Here is a 25566-nt window from a genome sequence, read left to right as displayed (position 1 = left end):
TCTTCTAAGCACAACATGTCTAAAGAAACGAGAGCTTTAAATGATACACTGGACCAGATGGATTTCACAGATATCTACAGAACTTTACATCCAAACTCAACTGAATACACATTCTTCTCAAGTGCGCATGGAACTTTCTCCAGAATAGACCACATACTGGGTCACAAATCGGGTCTGAACTGATACCAAAAGATTGGGATCGTCCCCTGCAATTCTCAGACCATAATGCCTTGAAATTAGAACTAAATCACAATAAGAAGTTTGGAAGGACCTCAAACACGTGGAGGTTAAGGACCATCCTGCTAAAAGATGAAAGGGTCAACCAGGAAATTAAGGAAGAATTAAAAAGATTCATGGAAACTAATGAGAATGAAGATACAACCATTCAGAATCTTTGGGATGCAGCAAAAGCAATCCTAAGGGGGAAATATATCGCAATACAAGCATCCATTCAAAAACTGGAAAGAACTCAAATACAAAAGCTAACCTTACACCTAAAGGAGCTAGAGAAAAAACAGCAAATAGATCCTACACCCAGCAGAAGAAGAGAGTTAATAAAGATTCGAGCACAACTCAACGAAATCGAGACCAGAAGAACTGTGGAACAGATCAACAGAACCAGGAGTTGGTTCTTTGAAAGAATTAATAAGATAGATAAACCATTAGCCAGCCTTATTAAAAAGAAGAGAGAGAAGACTCAAATTAATAAAATCATGAATGAGAAAGGAGAGATCACTACCAACACCAAGGAAATACAAACGATTTTAAAAACATATTATGAACAGCTATACGCCAATAAATTAGGCAATCTGGAAGAAATGGACGCATACCTGGAAAGCCACAAACTACCAAAACTGGAACAGGAATAAATAGAAAACCTGAACAGGCCAATAACCAGGGAGGAAATTGAAGCAGTCATCAAAAACCTCTCAAGACACAAAAGTCCAGGGCCAGATGGCTTCCCAGGGGTATTTTATCAAACGTTTAAAGAAGAAACCATACCTATTCTACTAGAGCTGTTTGGAAAGATAGAAAGAGATGGAGTACTTCCAAATTCATTCTATGAGGCCAGCATCACCTTAATTCCAAAACCAGACAAAGACCCCACCAAAAAGGAGAATTACAGACCAATATCCCTGATGAACATGGATGAAAAAATTCTCAACAAGATACTAGCCAATAGGATCCAACAGTACATTAAGAAAATTATTCACCATGACCAAGTAGGATTTATCCCCGGGACACAAGGCTGGTTCAACACACGTAAAACAATCAATGTGATTCATCATATCAGCAAGAGAAAAACCAAGAACCATATGATCCTCTCATTAGATCCAGAAAAGCATTTGACAAAATACAGCATCCATTCCTGATCAAAACTCTTCAGAGTGTAGGGATAGAGGGAACTTTCCTCGACATCTTAAAAGCCATCTACGAAAAGCCCACAGCAAATATCATTCTCAATGGGGAAGCACTGGGAGCCTTTCCCCTAAGATCAGGAACAAGACAGGGATGTCCACTCTCACCACTGCTATTCAACATAGTACTGGAAGTCCTAGCCTCAGCAATCAGACAACAAAAAGACATTAAAGGCATTCAAATTGGCAAAGAAGAAGTCAAACTCTCCCTCTTCGCCGATGACATGATACTCTACATAGAAAACCCAAAAGCCTCCACCCCAAGATTGCTAGAACTCATACAGCAATTTGGTAGCGTGGCAGGATACAAAATCAATGCCCAGAAATCAGTGGCATTTCTATACACTAACAATGAGACTGAAGAAAGAGAAATTAAGGAGTCAATCCCATTTACAATTGTACCCAAAAGCATAAGATACCTAGGAATAAACCTCACCAAAGAGGTAAAGGATCTATACCCTAAAAACTATAGAACACTTGTGAAAGAAATTGAGGAAGACACAAAGAGATGGAAAAATATTCCACACTCATGAATTGGCAGAATTAATATTGTGAAAATGTCAATGTTACCCAGGGCAATGTACACGTTTACTGCAATCCCTATCAAAATACCATGGACTTTCTTCAGACAGTGAGAACAAATTATTTTAAAATTTGTGTGGAATCAGAAAAGACCCCGAATAGCCAGGGGAATTTTAAAAAAGAAAACCATATCTGGGGGCATCACAATGCCAGATTTCAGGCTGTACTACAAAGCTGTGGTCATCAAGACAGTGTGGTCCTGGCACAAAAATAGACACATAGATCAATGGAACAGAATAGAGAACCCAGAAGTGGACCCTGAACTTTATGGTCAACTAATACTCGATAAAGGAGGAAAGACTATCCATTGGAAGAAAGACAGTCTCTTCAATAAATGGTGCTGGGAAAATTGGACATCCACATGCAGAAGAATGAAACTAGACCACTCTCTTTCACCATACACAAAGATAAACTCAAAATGGATGAAAGATCTAAATGTGAGACAAGATTCCATCAAAATCCTAGAGGAGAACACAGGCAACACGCTTTTTGAACTCGGCCACAGTAACTTCTTGCAAGGTACATCCACGAAGGCAAAAGAAACAAAAGCAAAAATGAACTATTGCGACTTCATCAAGATAAAGAGCCTCTGCACAGCAAAAGAAACAGTCAACACAACTAAAAGACACCCTACAGAATGGGAGAAGATATTTGCAAATGACATATCAGATAAAGGGCTAGTTTCCAAGATCTATAAAGAACTTATTAAACTCAACACCAAAGAAACAAACAATCCAATCATGAAATGGGTAAAAGACATGAAGAGAAATCTCAGAGAGGAAGACATGGACATGGCCAACACGCACATGAGAAAATGCTCCGCATCACTTGCCATCAGGGAAATACAAATCAAAACCACAATGAGAAACCACCTCACATCAGTGAGAATGGGGAAAATTCACAAGGCAGGAAACCACAAATGTTGGAGAGGATGCGGAGAAAAGGGAACCCTCTTACACTGTTGGTGGGAATGTGAACTGGTGCAGCCACTCTGGAAAACTGTGTGGAGGTTCCTCAAACAGTTAAAAATATACCTGCCCTACGACCCAGCAATTGCACTGCTGGGGATTTACCCCAAAGATACAGATGCAATGAAACGCCAGGACACCTGCACCCCGATGTTTCTAGCAGCAATGTCCACAATAGCCAAACTGTGGAAGGAGCCTCGGTGTCCATTGACAGATGAATGGATAAAGAAGATGTGGTTTATGTATACAAGGGAATATTCCTCAGCCATTAGAAATGACAAATACCCACCATTTGCTTCAACGTGGATGGAACTGGAGGGTATTATGCTGAGTGAAGTAAGTCAGTCGGTGAAGGACAAACATTATATGTTCTCATTCATTTGGGGAATATAAATAATAGTGAAATGGAATAGAAGGGAAGGGAGAAGAAATGTGTGGGAGATATCAGAAAGGGAGACAGAACATGAAGACTCCTAACTCTGTGAAACGAACTAGGGGTGGTGGAAGGGGAGAAGGGTGGGGGTGAATGGGTGACGGGCACTGAGGGGGGTACCTGACGGGATGAGCACTGGGTGTTATTCTGTATGTTGGTAAATTGAACAGCAATAAAAAATAAATTTATTTAAAAAAAAAAAAGAAAAGAAAAACAAAGGACTCTGTGGAATAGGAGTGGCTAGAAGCCCTAACCAGAATTAGTTAAGCAAATGGGACAACTTCAATATTTTTATATGATACTAGAATTGACTATCTCTTTTCCACTGCACCATGAACTCTTTGAGAAAGGAACTAGGTCTTCTACCCTGTTGGATTCCCAGTATGGGGTATGGTGCCCAGCACAATCTAGACACTAAGAGAATGTTTGCTGAAAGAAGGAATGAATCTTAGCCTAAGAAGGTACTGAGTGGTATGGTGTGCATCTGGGGACATGCTCCAGTGGCTGACCCATAGCTTGTCAGTGCCATAAATGAGCTGGCCTGGTGAAAACTAGCTTCCTCTGGCGTATGGTATGTTCTGGCCTAAAGAATGAGACCAGTTGCTCTCCCTGCCTAATAGTTAATATCTGGAAAGGGTTGAAAAGTTCCCCACTTGGCATATTTCCTCTGCTGTCTTTCCTTGTCTTCACCCTATCATCCTTGGGGTTTTTTTCTTTCTTTCTTTCTTTTTTTTTTTTTTTTTTTTTTGTAAATTTTTAAATTGAAGTTCAATTTGCCAATATATAGCATAACACCCAGTGCTCATCCCATCAAGTACCCCAATCAGTGCCCATCACCAAGTCCTCCTACCCTGTCATCCTTGTGACTCAGGAAGCTATGATCTTTTCCTTATTCCCAGGAAGCATACAGACCGTAGTCCAGTGCGTGGTATCTTTTACATCACCCCCCTCATTCTGTCTAGCTCCAGCTGAAGAAGTGGAGGAGAGCGTGTGCCCTGTTTGTTTTCCCGTGTATTCTGTTTGCCTGATTCATTGTGATGATAGGGCAAGGAGATAAACTGTGTTTGTTGCAGATAGCTTTTGATTCTTCAAGATCAAAGCATGTTATTACTGACCCTTATAAGAGTATTTCTTTGGTTATTATTCTTTTTTTTTTCTCCACGATGATTTCTCTTTAATGTAGCTTTTTAAAACCAACTTTCATATCTTGTACCAAAAAAATCATTCACCAGATAATGGGCCTTGGTTTCCGTCATGTGCTTCAGACATGAGATTGTAGCATTTGAAGGAAAATGTTCTGCTTGGTTCAAGCCTTCAAACTGAAGTAACAAAGCAGAAAGGCTGGCTTTTCCCTTCTGAACAATTTCTTTATATATGTGTCTGACATTCATTTCTTAGGTATATGTATGTGTAACTCAAAGGTTGGAAAAGAAAATTTGGCAATGCCAAAGATAAGATGTTTCATATACTAATATATTGTTTAAAATGGATCTAGCCAGAAGCAGCCAAATTCTTTATCAGTCCTTGTAAGCTATGTGGTTGAGAGCAAATCAGTGGACTTTTCTGTACATTATGGGTTTTCCATTTCAACAGTTAAACCTTGCCTTTCCCCTCATTGTCTTCAGGCTTGCAAATAATTAAGAAGAAATTTGGAATTTGGAAATATAAAATGCAGTAGAACTTTAGGGAAAATATCAAGCAGAAAAACAAGATCATCTATAAAGAAGAACTAAATCTGAATAAATACTTATATCAAAGATCAATATTTTATTTCATACTGTACAAAAATCACACTATGCTATCATTAGCACTTTGAGTAAAATTGCATAGTTGTGTTTATTCCTATGTTACTATCAAATGAAATGCTTTCAGTACCGTAGTTTATGTTCTTATTTTTTTTCTTGTCTTATAGAAGTTAATATACTATGCTTTGAAATAGTATCATGTAAATGAGGGGAAGTAACAGAGAAATTTTTATTAAAATTGTTTTCATATAAAGAATTGAAAATAGCAGCATGATGATGGCTCATCAAACAGAAAAACATGATGTTATTACTTATATCTATAAATAAAATAATGGTAGAAATCCCTCACAATTGGGTTTGATATATGTAGGTAGAAGAATATATACATTTGCACAGGTATATACATAATCTATCCCACTAACTGTAGTAACTAAAAGTGTTTCAGGTTTTTAGTTATTTCAAAGAGACATATGCCTCTTTATTGAGTATATATTGATTAGATACTATCTGCCTCTCAGTAGGAATGTGCTCATCACACATAATTTAGAAGTATAACCCCAGGAAAATAGATGAATATCCCTACACATTCACTTTTTGGAATAACAGGGAATCAGCCTGAATGGCCTAAACAGTTGCTTAGATTCAAGCCCACAACAGGCTCTAACTCAAAGCAGAGACTGAGTTGTATTGGTTGGATGGTACTACCGCCTGTAGTAGAACTTGAGCAGCGAAATGATAAAAGCAATAAAGGAATCTTTCTCCAGTGTTAGGACAGGGCAGTTTTGATGCTCATGGGTCCTCCTTGAAAGCAACGACCATGTCTCTATTGGATATGTGTTCCTGGGTATATTAAACATTAGCTACCCCATAGTAGATACAAAAAAATAAAATGTTGTGACTATTATTTTTGAAATGGTGCCTAAGGCACTGAGTCATGTTTCATAATGTCTACCATGTAAATTTTGAACTGTTTCTTTGCTTGAATAGGGAGAAGATCCAATTTATCCGAACTGAAGGGACCCCAGGATTGGTGCGTCTTTCAAGTGATGCAGACCTTGTTATGTTGCTGAGGTATGTGACACCCGCTTTTGACATAGAAAGTCTTCAGCCATCAGATTTAGGGAGCACTTTAGAAAACACTACTCTGATATTAGTAGCCAGAAAATGTCTCCATTATTCTTTAAAGATTTGTGGAATACTCATGGTGTGGAAGTTGTAGGATGCTGGTTTAGTAATGATTCATTTCAGATTACATTTCTTATTCTGACATCTGTTTGATTTTTTTTTCCCCCTGTTGATAAACGAGGTGATTTTGGAGAAGGAAAAGGTTATTAGTAAAGGCCAGTGGATAGAATGTCCCACTCACAAAATGGAATGCAAGGGCATACGGGGCTTACTTATCTCTTTAGAGTAGAATAGAGGTCATATTTATTTATTTATTTATTTCAAATTTTTCCTCCAAATGTGCTTTGCCTTTTTTTTTTTTTTTTCCTGATTTGACTTTTTTTTTTTTAATGATTTTGAGAGCTTAGGTTTGGGAAATTAGATCAGAAAGGTGAAATTTGATCACTGGTACTCATTGTCAACTTGATAGCCCTTCATAAAAATTACCCAATTATATTTTCTTTTCCGTTGATTAGGTCAGCTTTGGTTTTAAATTTTAGAGTAGTTTAGAAAAGGAAATTAGCAATTTTTTGAAAGATTTTTCATTCTTAATATTAACCCTTAAATGTAGGAGGCTAGAATAAAATAATGCTTTGCTCTACTAGTAGTTGGGACACTTACCATCATAACCTCCAAAGAATTAAAGGGAAAGTCAGGCTGAACCATACCACACAATGTTTTATTTATCCCAGAGTGCTAACGATTTCATTCATGATATTCATGATGATCTTGACCCTAACCATTTCTAGCTGCCTACATAATAGTTGCCATATTTGTAAAACTGAAGTAAAAAAATTATTTTCCTTTACTGGATAGTTGGAGCATAATTCAAAGGGATATAATCACTTCCCACAGAGACTTCACTTGATTCTGAACAAGACCTGTTGGGAGGCAGGGGTCACTTATCAGTGTAAGGGGTGACCCATGACAGTATTGTACTAAGCTAGTTCTGAAAACAGAATATAATATAGTGTGCTACATGGTCAGGAAGACTCTTGGTCAATTAATATGTAATACAATGTTTCTACCATGTTTGGTTGGTAATAAAATAGTTTTGTTATAAAGTTCTGGCTCGACTATGACTCTTTTGCTTCATTCTAGAAATCTTAGGTTTTTCATTTAAAATAAAGAATTCTGCTTCAGGAATTAATGAAAACAAAATAGAAATCATGATGATCTTTCACCTGTTCTTAGTTAAATAATCTTTAGATGGTATAGCCCTAAATATTTTAAGTTACAATATAGCTTAGAATATTTGTACTTTGGTAAACATTGCATTTTGCATGAGTTTCTATGTGTTTGAATTTAAAAATATATATATATATCAGTTTTCTGTATGTATATGTATGTGTATGTATAGATACACACGTATACACACATACACACACACACATAAAGAGCAAGGCTACATTTTCTCCTTTTTGGGGAAACAGCATGTTCTCTGAAGTTAATAGGCCTTTGGAGAAGTATGAGAAATTCATTTATTATGTAATAGTTCTATATTTATTACATGCAAATGATGTCATTAAGTTCTAGACTTACTTAACTTAGATGATCAAATGTATTTATTTTCATAATTTTATGTGATGACACAATGTATTACATGTGGATACTTACTAAATAATGTTTAGGGACGCCTGGGTAGCTCAGGGGTTGAGCATCTTCCTTTGCCTCAGGGTGTAATCCGGGGTCCCAGGATCGAGTCCTGCATTGGGATCCTTGCATGGAGCCTGCTTCTCCCTCTGCCTTTGTCTCTGCCTCTCTCTTTGTCTCTGTCTCTCATGAATAAATAAATAAACTCTTAAAAAATAATGTTTAATAGTTATGGAAACATTTTGAGATCTCAGTTCTTTATTTTTTATTTTACTTTTATTTTACTTTGGAGTTTGAGTTATCAATGACTATAAACTCAAGCAATGGACTAGTTGTATGCATAGCGAAAGACTTTGTGTCTATTTTTATACTTTGTCTATTTTTAAGATTGTATTTAATTATGAGAGAGAGGGAGGAGAACAGAGGAAGAGGAACAAGCAGACTTCACATTGAGCTTGACATGGGGCTTGATCCCAGGACTCTGAGATCATGACCTGAGGTAAAACCAGCATAACCGACTGAGCCACTTAGGTACCCCTATTTCTTAAAAAAGAAAATAATTCCTGGTCCAAATGGACTTGATTATCAGCAAGCTGCAATATAGAGATGCCATAGCTGTAGGAAATTATTCAATTCAAAGTAAGCCTATGTGAGATTATTTTCAAAAACCTCCATTTAAAACTCAAGAATTTTTAGATGACTTTGTTACAGCTGTTATTGATTATTCTATTTCATATATTATTTCATTAACTCAACTCCTATAAAAAATATACCTCTATCAAAGCTTATATATGAAATGATTGATACATTTGGCCATGTTAGAATTTTAAAATTTATATAATGAAAGACACCACATATAAAAGCATAAAGAAAGCTAACAAACTAGTAGAAGAATATATTCACAATGTATAAAGCAAAGATATTATGAATACACAAAGAATGTCTTTAAATCAATTTAGAAGAATAGAATTGAAAAGAAAAATAGATGAAGGGTATAAAAAAGGCATTTCATAGAAATCGAAGTAAGAATAGCCGGTGAACTTATGGGAAAGATGCTAGCAATCATAAAATGCAATTTCCAATAATGAGATAGTATTTCATACATTAGATTTGAAAAAGCCAGAAAGGCTGGCTTTGAAAAGTCCAGAAATGAGAAATAGGGACTCTCATACTGTCTGGACTTGGGATTGCAATTTCTACAACCTTTTCAGAACACAATTTGACAATGTCTTGTATAGTTGAAAAGGCGTATGTGTTAAGCCTGAGAAATTCTGCTCTTAAATATATACCATATTTATACTAAGAACTCTTTTGCATGTGCCCAAGGCAGTATATACAGGATCTTCACTGCACCATTGTTGATAATAGCACAAAGTTGGAAAAAATTAAATATTTGTCAAATGAGATAAAGAAATTTATTTGTTCATAGAATGGACAACTGCATAGTAGGAAAAGTAATATGCTAGATTCTTATCTGTCAACATGGATAGATGTCAGAAATATATTGAACTAAGCAGTTTAAGAATGCTATATACTTACTTAGCACTATGTAGTTTTTTTAGTGCATAAGGCAAAACTGTATATTGTTTATTTATGGATATTTATTGCAAAATATAAAACTATGGGAGGAGGATACCATATTAAAGTCATGGCAGAGGAAAACAAAGGGGCTTGTATATACAATGCACATACACAGACATATATGCATGTACATGCAGATATATAAAGATGTGTAAGTATGCATGTATGTTTGTCTGAAGCAAAAATAGTAGTGTTAACATTTGTTAATCCTGGATGATATGAATCAAATGTTTTATTTTATATTACATTTTGTGTATTAAATTTTTCAAGTAAAATATTTTTCTTGATACGAACGATTCCAGAGTATTGGTTATATTTAAAGGAAATGATAAATGTCATGGAGCAAAGGGAGACAGATGTAGGTATCTAAAGAAAGGGTGCTAATTCCTACTCTTCAGTTAATTTAGCCATAGGTTTACAGATCTTTGTGATATCAACTATTACATGAGACTATTCCTTAGCAATTAATTTAAAATTCACATTATTCCAGTGGCTATTGATTTATTGAAAAAGAAAAAATGACTTAAGACTTTAACTTGGGCCAAGTCACCAACGGTACGGAGTCGGGCGGCTGCGGGTTTGTCTGCGGCTTTTGGGACCGGGCAAAAAGAAAAAAAAAAGAAAAGAAAAAAAAAGTCCTTAACTTGGTATTATAAATATGATTATTTCCTACTTCTGCTTCTAAAACTTTTTGACTTTTATTTTTTTTAAAGATTTTATTTATTTATTCATGAAAGACACAGAGGAGAGAGAGAGGCAGAGACACAGGCAGAGGGAGAAGCAGGCTCCATGCAGGGAGCCTGATGTGGACTCGATTCCAGGTCTCCAGGATCACGCCCTGAGCCAAAGGCAGGCGCTAAACCACTGAGCCACCTAGGGATTCCCACTTTTTGACTTTAATAGTTTAAAAGTGGAAAGATAGCTTTAAAAAATAATATCATGTCTAAAAATCTTTTCCTGCAGTGGTCTAGCAGATGTGTGCATGTAAATAAAGAACTAGAGAAGAATTATCAAGTTGTTATTGCTATAACCCAGGGTTTTCTCAGCTTCAAAAGTATTGACATTTTGGACTGGATACATCTTTGTTTCAGAGAGCTATTCTGTGTATTGTAAGATGTTTATCAGTATCCTGGTCTCTACCCACTAGATACCAAAAACCTACCTTCTCCCAATTATGACAACTAAAGTATCCTCAGACATTCCCCCAAAGTCTCCAAATGGTGTGGAAGGAGGGCAAAATTGCCTCAGTTGAGAAACGGTGTTGATAACCCTTAAGAATCCTTTCCTTGATCTTTATAATAATAAACTGTTGCCACTTTTTTCTGAATTTTTCTGAAAACAGGTAACAGGTTTCTAGATTTGGCCAAGTTTGAGGAAAACCTGCTTCTTCCTCTTAATTAAAAGACACAAGTCCTCTTACTTTTATTGCTGTTTTAATTCTACTTTGTCAAGTATTTGTCAAACGTCAGGAGCTTAGTGCAATCAATAGTACTTTTATTCTATCCTAATATTTAAGGAAAAGTCTGAGATTATAAGATTTCATGTCCATGGTTATTGTCTTTTAGGAGAGTCCTAGAAAAAGAAACTTCAATATGGAGAAGAAAGAATACACTGGATTGCATAATCTAATATCAAAAACCTCACATTTAAAAAAACATTATAAACCAGAGTAAACAAGGGAGCTAATTATTTAGCAGTTGTAATTATGTAGGAGGTGTTTTGTTTTATTTTGCTTTTAATTCTCCAATTAAATCCTAAACTCTTTGAATATTAAGACTCTGTCATATATGTCTTAGACTGAGGATAAAGAACATAATTTGTGTCTCCATTATGGGTTCTCAATAAACATTGTGTGTTACGTGTGAGTCTTATTCTCAAATCTAAAAGCCCACATACTATTGTTCAAGCAAACATGTAAATTCAGACTCACAGATTAAAGTGGCAAAATAGGAATCCCATTGTCCAGAGTTGGTAGGAAAAGAGGCACATAACCATAGGTTTCACATGAGCTGCAACAGACAGCTATTTGCCCCAAGAACGACTTACAGGAGTAGGGGGACAAGTGCTCCCTTTGGGATGTGAGCCGGACCTCAGAGTGAGAAATCAACTCTTACTCATGTGGAAACAAGGCTTCCCCCCCCTTTTTGGCTAAAGTATGCACTTGCTTTCTTGTCTTTCCCCAGTTTATTTGAAGAAGAGATAATGTCTTATGTGCCTCCACATGCCTTACTTCACCCCAGCTACTGTCAGTCTCCACGTGGTTCCCCTGTGTCCTCTCCCCAGAACTCGCCGGGTAAGTCCGCCTGCTGTGCACAGTGAATCCTCTGAGAAGCTACCCTACAGTTCAATGTTCTGTCCTTCACAAAGGGCAGTAAGGGAACACTTTGGGTACATCTTTAGTGTTAGCACAGGTACATATTGTGTGGCACTTGGTGTCTCTTAAAACTGGCTTGTTCCCATGGCCATTCATTGTGACAGGAAGATAATGCCATTCCAGAATAAGAAGATAAATGTCAGCAGTATGATATACTCAGATAGAGGATTTACTTTGTGTTATGTTAGGTAGTGCCTAATATATCTTGGAAAATATTAAGACACAAAATATTATATTAGCTTTTGGATTGAAAAAGTTCTGGTGAGAAGACAGATTCTAATAAAAAGAAATGTCTACTTTCAAGAAATAATATAGAATTAAAATTAGTTTAATGGACTTTGGTAGTTTTTTTCCTGCAGTAATGACTAACTGCATTAGATAGGAAGACTTGAGACACATGGGCGAGTAGAACATGTTGATAGATTAACTAAAATATTTAAGTTCAAATTCTTTTTTTGAAAGAAGTATGGTATGAATGAAGGAGTGGATGGATGGATGGATGGATGGATGGATGGATGATAGAAAATCTAGCTTAGGAAGTGAGTTTTTTTAAGGAAAATTGTTATAATGTTGACAGAACATCAGCTATATTTATTTTTATTGTACCCAATATATTGTTTACTCTTTAATAGCTATCAGAATTTAAAGCTCTTTTTAATAGAAATGCAAGCTCCATATGTGTCACTAAAAGCTGCTCTATAGTCTTTGATTAATGACATGTTTTCACAAATCCTATCATAATGAAGTAAAGCCTAATTGAATACCAAAAACAGGAAAAGGTCTATTAATTTGTTCTTTTAACACAGATTTATTGAGCATCCAACTATGATCCAAGCACTGAATTAGACTCCAGTGCTACAAAGATGAATGATGCAGTCTCTGCCTTTGAAAGATTCATGGTGGGGCAGTGAGTCAGCAAATGACTCTGTAAAGCTCTGTGGTTAGTTCTGTAAAAAGAGGTGTGGGAACACAGATTTGGGAACAATTCTTCCTTCAAAACCAGCAGTGGGTGTTTGAGGGAAAGATAAAGATAATATATGGAGGAAGCCTTGAAAGATGATGAAGGTGGGCCAAAGGAAGAAGAGTGTTCTAGGTAAATGAGTAGCATAACCTAAGTAAGCCTCAGAAGAATGAAAGCAGTTTAGGGACAAATAATAGTTACAGGTAAGAGCAAGTTCTCAAAGCTCGGGTTGGAAAGATAGGCTAGGGCTGGTTGGTCATTGAAGCCTTAGTTTGCAGTTTGTATAGAGCCACTGAAAATTTAAAACAGGAGTACGCTGTTTTACAAAGAGCAGTTTGGTGGCAATATGGAGGATGGATTAGAAGACGAGATAATGGAGTCAGAGAAATCACTTGGGAGGTTGTTGCATTAACCCCGGTGACCTGCTCCAGGGCTGAACAAGAGGGAAACAGGAGTTAGGTCAAAAGGATATGTAGGATGTAGAGAAATCAGGACTTTGAGTCCAGGTAGGGAAGATTCTGAGGTCCCCACCACCTAGATGACAACACCATTCACCAGGAAAGGAAAAAGATTAGCCTGCAAAGGAGGGATTCAGTGAGTTTAGTTTTGAGCACGGTTTGTTGAGGAATCTCTGAGCCGTCCAACTGGAGATATCAGAGACAATTGGAAAAGACAGTCATGGAGCTCAGGAGAGGTTTGTGGCTTGGCATATAGGTATGCTGGTGGCAATGGAAGCCCAGGACAGTATGGAGGAACTGGAGAGGACAAGCCCATGGAAAGAAGAGAAAACAGAGGATGGTAACATGGGGAACTTCAGTATTTAAGGAATGGGCTGAGATAGAGGAGCAAATTAAAGAAAGAGAGACAAAGGATTTTGGAAGAGAATTAGGAAAGTCTTTTCAGGGAAGCCAGGCTTCAAGGAGTAGAGAATGGGCCAAATCCTCAAAGCATTCAAGAAGGATGAGGCCTAAGAAGAGGCCATTGGATTTGAACATCATGCAGTTATAAATGGCCTTTTTCAGAGCAGCTTCTGTGAGATAAGGGGTTATAAACTGGAAAGTGACCAGTTGCAGAAGGATATAAGAAGTAGAGCAGAAGCCAGGAGTATAGAATATTCGTTTTATGAAGTAGGGTGATGAATAGAAAGGAAAATAGAACAGTACTTAGAAGCAGAAGATGGGTTAAGGAAGAGGTTTTAGGATGGGAAGTTGAGCATGTGTGTGTGTACAGAAGTCAGAAGATGTGGGTGGAAGGAAACTTGTTTGTTGAAGCAGCAATCATACCACAGGCCCATGAAGGCAGGACATTGAAGACAAAGTAAAGGTCAACTTTGGAACAAAGTAGGGATACCTAGTCTGATGATCCAGGATGAGAAGAAATAAGTCTATGACACTTCAGGTGAGTTTAAAGATGTAGGGGAAAAACTGATGGAATTCAGAGCCGACCTCCGTCTTTACCAGCTGTGTGTGACTTTGGGCAGTTTGCTTCGTTCCCTGAACTTGAATGTATGTTTCTGTAAAATGGGAATAACAGTAATCACCTCCCCTGGTTACTTGGAGTAGAATACCTTGCCTGGTGCCTGCAACATAACAAGCATCCAATAAGTATTAATTTATCCCTTTTTTCCTTCTTTCTGGAAATCTGATCCTGAGAATTATAGCTTTTCAATGTTTCAACCATTGGAAAGTGGAAACTATGAATACATCTCTCCCCGATTTACAGAGCTGACTGCCTAGGTATTTAATCATTCTGACTGGTCTTTATCTTAGTTAGATCCTATGATGAAGTTCAAAACGGGTTGTCCCTTTACCTGATGCTTTGTGGTTAAAGAAGTGAAGCTGTGTGGATTATTGCTCATTTCAGCAAGGCTCTCCTTCCCAGGGCTTTTCTGCAGCCCATCCTCCTCAAGAAAAAGGTTGATCGACAGCTTCTGTCCCTTTCTAAGCCCTACAAAGGCATGTGCTCTTGGGGACTGATTAAACATTCCTTGAGACTCTAAGAACTTTCTAAATGGTGACTAAGTTAGCTTCTTTTCACTGAGCATCACAAATGCACATGAGTAATCCATGGTGGTAGTAAAATGCATTCTGGAAGCACATTTAGAGCCAAACATTTTCCAAAGATATGTAGAGCCCAAATATATCTAAATTGCTAGCAGTGTTTGTGGTGGTTTTAATTTTCCGGGAGAATCATCTCCATATTTTTGGCCTATTCAGTTTCAGGGGGCTTTATTTGATCTTGAAATTGGGATGAACTGCCTGATATCAATGGAAGTTACTGTAACTGATTCCACATGATCCTACAAGGCCAGGACTAGCTAGCCTCATTTACCCTGTGGAGTAATCTTCTGATTCTTTGAGTACAAAAGAGTCTCCTCCTACCACGTTCCTGAAGTTCATCGTGCTTGTGAAAAGCCTTTCGGATGTTTTAAAGTGGTCTGTTCCTCTTTCTTGGGACTAGAATTTCATCCCTTTTGTTGGCATGAGGATAATATTGTGAAAATTGTGACAATAACAGATTTGAATGATCTTCTTTCAGAATGCCTCGGGATCTGGTAAACTTTCCGGACTTTTCCGTATTTGAGTACGTTTACATGTCTTTTCAAGTGGAGGAGAGACAGAGGGGCTCTGGAAACTTTGACTTGCTGCTTTTTCGCAGCTGTTAGAGCGCTCACGTAAAATTTGTCAAAATTTTGGAATGTGAAGGTTTGTTTTTCTAGGACCGTTATAACGCCAATCCCGACCTTAGTTATGCCAGAAGGGGAAAATCTTTCCAAACACCATATAGTTCATTATGCCAAATAGGGGACCCAGAAGTTTATTTAAGGACCTTTTGTAACTCCACATTTCTAGGAATTTAAATGCAGTAACACCTAATTCATCTAATATCATTGGAGATGTGCTCACATATGTGAATTTTCCATGTAACCAAAGCTATGACTAAGTGTCAGAGAATTTAACCCACCATTTACTGAAACTCTTCCATAAATTCATTATATTTCTCCCTACTTCCCTATTCACAGTGCACTGGAGATATTTCATGGTTTGGGGGGGATCATCGTACAGAGCTGTTATTACTTGACCAGAACTGAACTATCTGAAAGCTGGGACAGCACAGGTCACACTCAACAGACCAGAGAGCACTGAAGAGCCCGTGGTTCTTTGCTGAAGGTGGTCTTGAGGGCATGGGATATGACAGGGAATTGTTTTTCCCACCACACCACGAGACCCCTTAGGGCCCTCTTGCCTTCTCTCTCTCCCTCCGAAGTCTTAGCATCTTGGCAGCTGCTTTCCCATCTCCTGTCCTTTTCTCTCTCTCTCTCTTTCCTCCCTCCTTCCACCCCTCCCATCTTGCCCACAGTCCCTGAAGTAGCAGTTGACCCTTAAACGTGGGAGCCCAGAGCCCTGACCCCCCCGCCCCATGAGGTAAAAAAAAATAACCTGCATACGACTTTTAACTCCCCCCAAACTTAACCACTAATCGCCTACTGTTCCCAGGAAGCCTTGCCCATAACATAAACAGTCAATTAGCACATTTTTGTATGTTACGTGTATTATAGTCTGCATTCTGACAATGAAGTAAGCTGGAGACAAGAAAACGTTGTTAAGAAAATCACAAGGAAGAGAAAATACTACAGTTCTGTACTGTATTTATTGAAAAAAAAAACCCTCATAGAAGCAGACCCATGCCGTTCAAACTCATGTTGTTCAAGGGTCAAGTGTGCTTGTTTTTAGGAAAAGTATTCCTTCTCTTCTCTGTGCTTAGCCCCACAGTGATGAGCTAGGAACCAAGCAGTACAAATGAAGGACGGTCCCCGAGTGGGTGGAGACGGGGAAGTTGGGATTCCAGAGACTGAAGGAAACCCCGATGCTCTCTCCATCACCATTTATTGTTGTTAAGTCTCCCTTGTCCCTCACCCCCTAGTGCTATCAGAGAATGCCTGTCACTAGCCTTTCAGCTTCCCCTTTTAATATATTTCTTCTGATCTGCAAGGTCTAAAAAAATCAACTCATAAGTTGGTTTTGAAAAATAAAGAGCGTGTAAATGAAAGCATTAACAAGCTGAAAACAATGGCCTAGGGCCTAGGGCCTTTAACTGCTCTTTGAGAATAAAGCAAAACTGCAAGGACTTCGGTGCTTGTGCTCAGAGCCAGCCGCTTTGGAGACAGCATTTTTTTTTCCCCTTTAACTTTCATCGTTGTTGAGCTGTGTTCCAGAAGATGGAGTCTTCCAAAATTATTGTAATGCTTGATGGTTTGTTCTCATTCACTAATAGGGAATTGTAAAAAATAAATAAATAAATAAATAAATAAATAAAATAAAATAAAATAATAATAATAATAATAATAATAATAAGAAGAAGAAGAAGAAGAAGAAGAAGTCATAGAGAACTTTTTTAGAAAGTGAACCAGGAAAGAAATAGGCCTCTGAGCCATTTCAGTACAGAGGCCAGAGCCATGCTGGATTAAGCAAACTCCATCCCATCCAATGCAGAGTGAGCTCTGGTCATCAAAGTAATCTGGGATCCTGGTGGCACACCTGGAATCCAAAAAACCCAGACTCTTTAGTGGTTTGATGCCAATATTTCTACTGTCACCTGAAGTATTTTGTCAGGAGGAATTCTTTAGTTTGTATACGATCATGCAATTTTGTCATGGTAAATGGAAATAGTGCCATACGATATGGAAGTACTTCAGGCCTGCGTAGCAATGATAAGGGTGAAAAAACCCTAATATCTGTTACTGAATTTTTTTCCTGCAGATGATTAACATAATGCTGACCATCCATGAAGTCAGCCATTTATTTGATCACTTCCTAAATGTGTAACATTGACCTTTTTGTCTCTGACTTCCTTTTTTAAGACCATAAAGTTACTTTACTTTCTCTATAGGAGATTGTATCCTAGAACTTTGCTTGCAGTTACGGTTCCCAAACGATTCTATTAGCTCAATCTTCCAAGATCATTTTTTATTTCTAAAGTGGAAGTAACATCATTCCTGCCCTGGAATTTCTTGGCAGGGCACCTAACTTGCATTAAGAGCTTGACAAGGGCCAACAGCATAATTTATTGTAATTTTTAAACCATGAAGTAATGTGTAAATGATTTTTTTTCATAATAGAACCATTAGCAAAAGAATTTTTGCATTTAACAATTTCTGTCTCCAGAGTCTCTGTAATTGAATCTCTTCAACCTAGAGTAGAAATGGAGTCAGAACTAATTTTTATTAAGTGTCCATATTGATACTGATGGAATGCATTATGGCATTTCCCGCATCCTTTTAAACCTCTCAAATTATACAGTAAGAGTATATGTGCCTTTTTAAAAGCAGTCAGATTTGAATCATGTTTCTTTTGAGTCCTGAAAGATTTTCATTCAGTCTCTTGTTTTTCTTTTTCCTCCTACCTATTAATGATTGTGCTCTTGGAAGCTGATTCACGATGACTGCTTTCTGAGCTGTCTGGGTTTACTAGCCTACAGTTTCTCAAACTGTGGCACCAGCTTCATTCTGCTACCCGAGTGGGCCTGTGCTGCCCTGCCGTGTCCCTTAGCCGTCCAAGAGTAGGGCCCTGTGCTCTTGGGAATCATGATCCCGCATGTTGCAAATGATTCCTTTCGCGGGAAGCATTGCCTCTGTGTTGGTCTCTGGATGCTCCCCAGATGTTTCATTGGGCACATTTGACCTTCCTGTAGGGGATAATGGTTCTCAACCTTGGCTGAATGGTTCTCAACCTTGGCTGCAAATTGGAGTCATCTGGGGAGCTGCATAAAACATGTATGCTTGGGCCCCACCCCCAGATTCTGATGTAATAGGTCTTGGGTGTGTCCTGAACATTGGGATTTTTTTTAAAGCTTCTTAAGTGATTCCCGTGTGCAGTCAGGAGTGAGAACCACTACTTAGGAGTCTCTTCTGTATCCTAGAGCTTTTAAGATCAAGTTTGTTTCCTTTATGACATAGGTCTTCCCTCTTTGGGTAAAAGACTCATAAACGTGCAAACAGACCTCTGGATATGTCATTGATTGATAGCCACTCTTACTAAAATCCATGCTTAACACCCCAAGACATTTCCCTATGTCTTTAGTACTCACCTCTCTGCAGATAATAACAGTAACAGCTAACACTTAGGCAAAGGCGCCTCTCAAAGCGCCCTGCGACATACACTAACTCGTTTAATGCGGGGTGTGGCGCTGATCTCACGGGAACTCCAGGACTGTGTCCTCAAGTGGAGGATAGCCACCTGGGCAGCTCTCCTCTCCAGCAGCACCATACGTGTAAAGCTTCACGTGCCCCCTGTCCACCAGCGTTTCCCACACTGCTTTCAGCGCCACATAGGCCTGGCCCAAATCCCAAAGCTACCATTCACTGGCATATGACTTCTGTTTCCCTAGTGACGAAGTGGTGATGGTGGTGATGATAATAATGCCTGCTGCGGAAACTTGTGAGGATTTCCCAAGGTCCTCTCTGCGATGCATGGTTCCATATGCATAGCCGGCACTTAACAAATGACAATTACTGTTTAGAAGTTTGATGTTACTATCCGAGCTCCCCAGTATCTGTTGGCAATTCTTATTTCACATTGTAAATGCTTCTCTGAGTCACCACTGTTACCTCAGGCCTCCAAGGGCCGTGGTGACTCCCAGCCGGTCCCCTCCTTAAGATCCCTCCTCTCCGTCCCACTCTGAGTCCACCCACCACACTCGGAAAGCCTGGGCTTTACAAAGCACCACGTGGGTGTTACCCCCTAGTTCAGGAACCTCTGAAGTCTTCCCCACCACTCACTGCACCAAACCCTAACTCCTCAGCGAGGGTTTTTCTTAAATTCCTCCCATAATTTGGCTCTCACCATCTGATTAAATTTCCCAGTTAGTCCCCAGCACTCCCCCATGCACTAGGTTAGCGGGGTCTCTTGAGTGTCTTCCAAACATGCGTGTGGTGCTGCTCCCAGCTCTTGCTGCGCTGCCCCAGGAGACACTCGAGACTCTCTTCTGTGTGCAAGGGCTGCCTCCAATAAAGTCTCCTCCTGACAGTCTTTTCCATCTTGATCTCTACTTATTCTCATTTGCGGTTACTTTTCTGGAACCCTGATCCCAAATGCAAGGACCGAGGTGGGGGCCAGGCATCAGTATCATCGAGTGGCGGCGGCACAGGCTTCACTTAATGGAGCAGCGGCCCACTGTGGTCTCAAGAAAAATGCAAGCCAGTTGTCGCAAGAGTTTCCAAATAATTTTCAAGAGAAAATTTGTTTTGTTATGTGTTTTACTTGAAATCTCCTAACTTTTAAATGCGGGAAGTTAATTTAAAATATTTTAAAAACAATTGTATGCCAAGCAAAACAGATCATTAGGGCTGGGTACAGCCCCAAGGCTATAGTTTCGTCCCCTATGCCCTCTAGTTTGTTCACCACCTAGTTTAGGACTTAATTGTTTATCGAATTGTTTGATAGGTTTTATTTCTGTCTTCCTAACCGAAATATCTACTTTAGGAATCCCATCTTATTCATTTCGAGCATATGTTGCTGAACCTAACACGGCGTTAGCAAAAAAAAAAAAAAATTATCAGTTGACTCTTTAAAGAAATATTTAATGAACTTATATGGTATGTAATGCTCGAGACTTCACAACTTTTGTTTTCCGGTTCCTTTTATTGTGTTGTGAAATATTTCATGGAAATGTCCATTGTTTTTTCATGGCTCTGCGTGTGATTCTCATATTTATCATCAATTTTTTTTTTTTTGTCCCAGTTGGTCGGTTAGTCACCTTGTGGTACAAAGCTAGACTTTTCTCCAGAAAGAAGAACAAGCTGTTACTTTTACATTTTATTAATGAAACTTACCGTTGGATGACATATGAAACATCTTTAGGTCATCTGTGGATGATCCCAGCACTTGGCACATATTAAGAGCACAACAAATAGGAGTATTATTTATTCTTTGTGCAGCCAGGAAACATGTGAGTCTGCAGTTATGTCTGGGCTCTTTGTTTGTAGCAACATGGTTCTACCCTGCAGTATAAAATGTATGTGATTGCAAGTCTAAAATAATTCTTATGCTGCATATCTAAAAGACCTTTTGTACACTTTTCATAAGGCAAAGTCTGGAAACTCACTGTTCTTGCCTTATACACCACAGGCTTTCACATTGTGACTTCCCGTCTCATTGCCATGAGATCATCTCAGCAGAGATGTTCCACCCTGACAGTTCCCATTAGACATGAGTAACTCTGTTGGACTCATATTAGTTTGGATTAAAAAGGGAAACTCTCTGACACTCATATGGACACCATCGTAACTGTGCAAACAGGATTTTTATTCTCGACCAAAATGCCACACAGAAATATCCCAAGACTTTGGCTCAGCTCTGTTAGAGCCTTCAGCATGGGGAGGTGAAAAGTGAGGGCACTAAAAGGATTGCCTCCCTTTACTTGTTGACTGTGGTCTCAGCCCCCTGGCAGTATTTCATTTTTTTTTTTTTCCCCATGGGGATGTGATGAGCATCAGGACATTGCACAAATCCGGACCCTTCTCTTTTTGTGCTTTGCTATAGGTACTCAGCGTGCCAATGCCCGGGCTCCAGCCCCTTACAAGCGGGACTTTGAAGCCAAACTAAGGAACTTTTACAGGAAGTTAGAGACTAAAGGATACGGACAAGGCCCAGGGAAATTAAAGTAAGTCAGAGCGATACAGAGTTGTGGATTGGGTGATGGTGGAGGGCTGGGATGCAGTTGGGAAATGTAGAAAATTGATTGTGGCTTGGGATGACCAGACGTTGTTTTAATCTGTGTAATTATTTTCGCATGTACAAACTGCAGGATCTTCTAAGACGGAGTTCTGGAATTAGGCACCATTGAGCTTAAGGTTTTAAAACAAACACCGAATTCCATAAAAAAATATAGTCAAAGTAAAAAGCTGATTTGTTTTTCCTGAAAAATGCCTCTTTGTTCCCTTACAGTGTATTTATTAGATAAAAGATTGGCACCATGTCCTGTACACACCAGACCCATCACCGTCATCTGACCTGACCTGAGTGCAGGAACACTGCTCAGCTCTGTTTTGTTCTGTGAAATAAGCTTCACTTGTCCAGTGAAGTATGTCATGAGTGTTATTTCTGCCTTGCTTTACCCACCTTCAAATGACGATATTTAAACGTCGTCATGTTGTTGGGCCTAGAATTATTTTCATTCCCTAGCTAACTGTACTTCCTTCATCCCCTCCTCCACCGCTGCCCCGTGTGCCCACTAGAGATCACTGTGCCACCTGAGAGAGGCAGAGGAAGAAGGGTCTCCACTGCCACACCACAGACCCAGAGAGGGCTGGCTCAAGTATATTCAAAGGTCCCACTTTCCTCACCCTCAACACACATCCGCTGCCCAAATACCTCACCTCTCTAAGCTTGGCCCTTCTCATGCTTCACTCAGGAAGGTCTTGAGGGGCCCCTGGGTGGCTCAGTCGATTAAGCATCCGACTCTTGATTTCAGCTCAGATCATGATCTCACAGTCATGAATTCAAGTGCAGTGTTGAGCTCCATGCCCAGCATGGACCCTACTTTAAAAAAAAAGAAAAAAAAAAGGAAGTCTTGAGCCCAGGCTTCCCTGTGTCCACCCTCCCTATCATCTCCCTTTCCATCACTATTTGCACTAAAGGCAAATTGATATCTGCTTCAGGATGCTTTTCAAGTAGATTTATTGGCCACAAGTATCATTCATTTGTATCTGTCACTTGGGGAAATCTCAAATTCACTTAATTTAAAAATTAAATTAAGCACAGTCATAAATGTGTCTGCTTTGAAGAACATGGAGAGTTTATTTTCCTCTCCTGGTTCTCACAGTCATCTCTCTGCATCCTTAGTAATTGAATTCCTTGTGTAGGTGCATTCATGCTTAAAACATTACCTCATAGAGTTGTCTTTCTTCCATTAAGCAAAAATTTTGTGTTTGTGTTGTTTTACAATCATCTTCCTTGTGGGATAAGGTGATTTGACCATTCAGAAAGGATTTAGGAGTTGTTTTTATATGTCGTGGGCAGAGTGCTCTGCTTACCAACAATCTGCTTATGTCATTTTTACTTCTCCTTGTAAGAGTTCAAGACAAATGCGCAGTATTGCGGCCAGCAGTGTATTAAGTCACTGCAGTTTTCACCTAGTGAACTATGGTAAATGAAAATGGAATCAAAAGTACCCAGTTCTAAAAAGATAAGGATTAGGAAATAATCTGTTTTTCAAATTGTCTTTTTATGGACAGGTTAATTATCAGAAGAGATCACTTACTAGAAGATGCTTTCAATCAGATTATGGGCTACTCCAGAAAAGACTTGCAGAGAAATAAGCTGTACGTCACGTTCGTCGGGGAGGAAGGGTGAGTAGAACAGAGAAGTGGCGTGTGGAACGCAGGCTGCGGCTGCAGAGGGGATGTGTCACCACATGGGCGCTGCGGCCTGAAACAGGAAACCCTTCTGGCAGGAAATGCCATTCTTATACACTTAAATCTTTCCGTTTTTTTTTTTTCTTTTCTTTTCTTTTCTTTTCTTTTCTTTTCTTTTCTTTTCTTTTCTTTTCTTTTCTTTCTTTCTTTCTTTTTTTTTTTTAAGCTTCCTCTGGTTTTTAAATCATTTGACATGGACATTCTTTAGTAAACACTTGTAACTATAGATCATTTTTGAGAGCAGAAGTTTGGTCTGGTTTCTTCTCTCTGCATCTCTTTCTTAAAGGGAAATGTGGGGCCATGAGGGGAAAAAAACAAGCATTGAAATCTCACGTCTGTGACGGTGTTATCTGCACCGGGCGTAAGTCGCAAGCGCTTCACCTGTTAAATACACTCAGTTTCAGAATCACAAATGAGAATCCTGATGTTTTACCAGGAAGCTTCTGTAGAGGTAACTCCTGGGCTTTGCTTCTTATTTCACTGTTGCCGGTTTTTCTCCTTTTCTGGGGACAACCGCATACCTACCAAAATAATAAACTGACATAAATGAGCATCTCTAACCTTCTGTGACTCTTCCATGAGTGTGCCCATGGAGATATGGGCTCAGAAATGAAAGAGTAAAGACTCCTACGCACTGTTTATTAATCCAAATAAACATAACCGTTGTTATATAACACTTCGGAAGGTGACAGCTCCCGTCTTGTCCAGACCCCTTCCTCCTTCCTCATATCAGGCCTGAGTTTCCAGTCTCAGTACCTTCTTCGCAACCCAGCCAACACAGAGCAAAATTTAAAAGCACCACACAATGGCCTGAACTGGGGTTGTCCTCTCGACTCTGTCAACTTGGATCATTTTAAAGCTACCCTTCTCAGCCCCACCGAGGAAGAAAGTGTATTAGGTTATAGACACATAGTAGTAATATCCAACGAATTCAGCCATTCAATATGCAGTTAATTTGGAGGCTCCAGTGTATAAAGTAATTTGCAAGTGCTAATGGAACTAGATAACAGCAGAATGGGAATTCAAATCTAGGCCTGTCATCCAGGACCCTTGGACCAACACTAGGATGGAGGCAAAACTGCTGAACTCTGGTCTATGAGAATTTTTTCCTACCCATGGATTTTTTTTCACTATTTCAGCTGATTGATAACCATGCTCTTGTTATGTATGCTGAGTATGGTCTCCCAGCTGTGACTAGATTAAAGTAAAATATCTGGGAAAACAATATGAGGTGACAAAATTTGGGGAGAAGACTTGTTTTTGTTACTGAAGGACATTAATGGACTTTTACCTTTGTTAGTTGGTTAGGATGCAGGTGCACAGTTGAAAATGAAGGCAAATGTTTTAAGCCTCATCATAGGTGTGCGTGGAATTCCAAATATTTCCTTACATAACCAGTCTCATTTGGATGAGAATGCTTTTCCTCCTCCAGAACTCCAGCTGCCTTCCTTCTTCTTTGGACCGCAGTTTGTTGAAATCTCAGAGATGTAAGCAAGAGTCTTTGGAGGCCCTGGTACTTAAGTTTGAATAGAGCAGATGCTTATCATGCTTGATCATTCTCAAGTAGTCGCCCTGTGGTCTGGACTACTGACATCTGTTCCTAGGCTGAGTGTGGCTTGATACTTCTGATTGCCACTAATGTCCAAATGTTTCCTATTTCCTGTTTCCATCACCTGTCTCCTCGCTGTAACCCTAGAGGGAAAACAAAAGGGGGAGGCATTTTGAATTGTGATGTCCGCCATCAGAAACAACCATAACCAAGCCCCTCTGTGTATGCTTTATTGACACTAGAGTAATAGGGCCAAATAATTTCTGGTCTCATGGCTTTATCATGTCAATATCATACTTAGAGATTATTATATAGAGACTTCATTTTGCTACTAAGGCATTGAGAATACGTACACTGTTTTGAAAGAATAAAATAACACTCTTGACGAAAAAATAGACACCTCAAAACAGCATAAAATTAAGAAGCTATTTTAGACTTTGCCACCTTCTCAAACACATTGATTCAATTGTGTTAAAATTAAAAATCACAACATTTCTTTCTGGATTATAATAAATATCCAAAGCGAAAATCTACCTACATTTTTCTATGGAAATATAAATGTGGAGCTGAAAGTTTCTATCACTTTCCCTTCATTAATTTTAATGCTCACAAAATGTGTCATTTTCTAAGTTCTTCACGTCTAGTTCTAATTAGGTGTTTAAAAGCAGTGTACACCCAGTGGCTAGATCTTGGTTTCTAATATCATTCTTCAATAAAAGGAACTAGAGTCCTTGGAGAAATGGCTGATTCTAGGATGCAGCAGGAAATATACGAGATGGAGCTT

At 38.9% G+C, this 25566-nt stretch overlaps 1 protein-coding gene across 1 annotated transcript in view; it reads left to right on the top strand.

Moving 5' to 3' along the window:
- HECW2 (HECT, C2 and WW domain containing E3 ubiquitin protein ligase 2) overlaps window positions 1-25566 on the top strand; it is a 363663-nt gene that overhangs the window by 298397 nt on the left and 39700 nt on the right. Inside the window, exons 19-22 of the mRNA XM_038585899.1 lie at window positions 6134-6217; window positions 11668-11777; window positions 21360-21480; window positions 23054-23167. Of these exons, the coding sequence (XP_038441827.1) occupies window positions 6134-6217; window positions 11668-11777; window positions 21360-21480; window positions 23054-23167 (429 nt within the window). The remainder of the gene's footprint in view (window positions 1-6133; window positions 6218-11667; window positions 11778-21359; window positions 21481-23053; window positions 23168-25566) is intronic.

Source organism: Canis lupus, chromosome 37 (genome assembly GCF_011100685.1).
Source record: "Canis lupus familiaris isolate Mischka breed German Shepherd chromosome 37, alternate assembly UU_Cfam_GSD_1.0, whole genome shotgun sequence".
In the NCBI taxonomy this organism is placed as follows: domain Eukaryota; kingdom Metazoa; phylum Chordata; class Mammalia; order Carnivora; family Canidae; genus Canis; species Canis lupus.
The sequence above is the reverse complement of the archived record's forward strand: the minus strand, read 5'-3'. Positions and strand labels throughout refer to the sequence as shown.